General features: G+C 27.5%; 1 protein-coding gene across 1 annotated transcript; it reads left to right on the top strand.

Annotated features, from left to right (window-relative positions):
- Window positions 1–379: 379 nt before the first annotated feature.
- LOAG_15124 (hypothetical protein) lies at window positions 380–1,887 on the top strand (the record flags this gene model as incomplete). The annotated part of the gene is made up of 4 exons (XM_003150617.1): window positions 380–487; window positions 578–744; window positions 1,257–1,387; window positions 1,496–1,887. Coding segments are annotated over 4 exons (798 nt in total), but the record flags the coding sequence as incomplete, so codon positions are not given.
- Window positions 1,888–1,908: the final 21 nt, after the last annotated feature.

Genomic DNA, 1,908 nt, shown 5'->3' with positions numbered 1-1,908 from the left:
TATTATTATTATTATTATTATTATTATTATTATTATTACTATTATTATTATTATTATTATTATCATCATCATCATTATTATTATTTTTACCATTATTAAATTATTTGTTGCATTAAATACACATTACAAGTGTTTTTCGTATCGTCAACATTTTTATTTTTAACTAATTAATTTTTATTTTTAACTAATTAATTTTTATTTTTAACTAATTAATCCATTATTATTAGTATCTTTCTATGGCTTTTCCCGTTTTATTTTAATGTGTCCAAAATTTGTTTTCAAACATTCAAAGATCTAATTGACATTATGCTGTTGTTTTAAAATTACAGTAGCATCAATTGCATCTGAAAGCAGTCTGCCAAGCACCGATCCATCATTGATGGATTCGGTATTTCTGAGTGGTGAAACACAACAACAAATTTTAAAGTTTAAACGACATATAACAGAAATACAAAGTCAATTAAAACAAATTCGACGTACAGTGCAGGTATTTCATTTATTATTGGAATTATAAACAAATAGAAAACAAAAACCAATCAATAATTTCGTTTCTTCCTATCGTTGAACTATATTACAGATGAATACGCAAGCATCACGTGATATTTTACGTGAAGCATTCGATCGAGTTCATCAATACGTTGCAGATCACCTGGGTGCAACGCCGCATCATACATTAGCTCACGCTAACGACACGCTTAAATCGGAACACATTGCTGAAATTGCTAATCTTCAGAAATCATTGCAGTAAATTTATTATTATTTTTAGTTTAACTATTTGTTTAAAAAACGAAACATGCAAATTTATTGAGTGAATTTGAACTTATCAAGAAGGACAACATAGTGGAATTCTCGAGAAACAGGAGTATTTGATGAGATATACTCTTAAAAAAACTTCACTGTTGATTAGCGATGGAAGTGTTCGTGAAATATTCCACGATAATTACTCGGTTTATTAATGAAACAATAATAACAATAATTTTTATGGACATGATTTTTAATTAATTAGTAGTATTAATAATAAAAATAGTGAAAATAATTGCAATAGTACTGATAATAGCTGTAATAGTAATAGCAGTAGTTAATAATGCTTAAGGACGGGCAATAAGCTATATAATTACTGTTGAGAATACAGTGCTACTGATGGGATGAAAATGTTGAAACCATTAGTGATGATAATTAATTATTGATCTTAATTACCGCCAACAATAATGCAATAAATAGCAATTTTAATATACTAAATATTGTCAAAATTACAGAACATTTGAAGAAAATGTTGAAGAAGTGAGACATTTGGTATTAAACACAAATCGGAAATTACGTATGAGTGAAGTGGAAACGTTTACTGAAACACTTACCAAACTTGGTCGTAATGCAGCAAAACTAAAAAGTTTACTTATTAATTTCATTTGTTTATATATTTATTGCAAAAATTGATCGATTTATTTTTGTGAAGAAAATTTTCAAAAATTGTAAAAAAAATATTTGTAATTTTTAGCACAATTTCCAACAATACAATATGAATTACAAAAGGAAATTAAAACAAATATGGAACGAATCGTTTGTGAGGAAAAATTCATTAAAGAAGAAACAACGCAAATTGACCAATGCTTACGACGCTGCAAAACGTTGGCCAATATGATGGTGACAATGAAAAAATTAGCAATGGTTCAGGATCCAAGTTTGAATGCATCGAAAGTTGAAAAGGACAACAATCGAACATTGTTTACACTTAAAGAGAATGATTTTACAACTAGTTCCACTAAATTTATACAAAATGATCAAATGAATGGTGGTCGAATGAATGCAAAACAACAAATAATCGATGAAAAAACAAATAAACAAATATCACCACCATTAATACCACCTCCACCAATTTATTATGAAGGTGTTTACCGTCTTTTCTTTTTT

This window comes from Loa loa, assembly GCF_000183805.2.
Source record: "Loa loa unplaced genomic scaffold supercont3.1535, whole genome shotgun sequence".
Lineage (NCBI taxonomy): Eukaryota > Metazoa > Nematoda > Chromadorea > Rhabditida > Onchocercidae > Loa > Loa loa.
The sequence above is the reverse complement of the archived record's forward strand: the minus strand, read 5'-3'. Positions and strand labels throughout refer to the sequence as shown.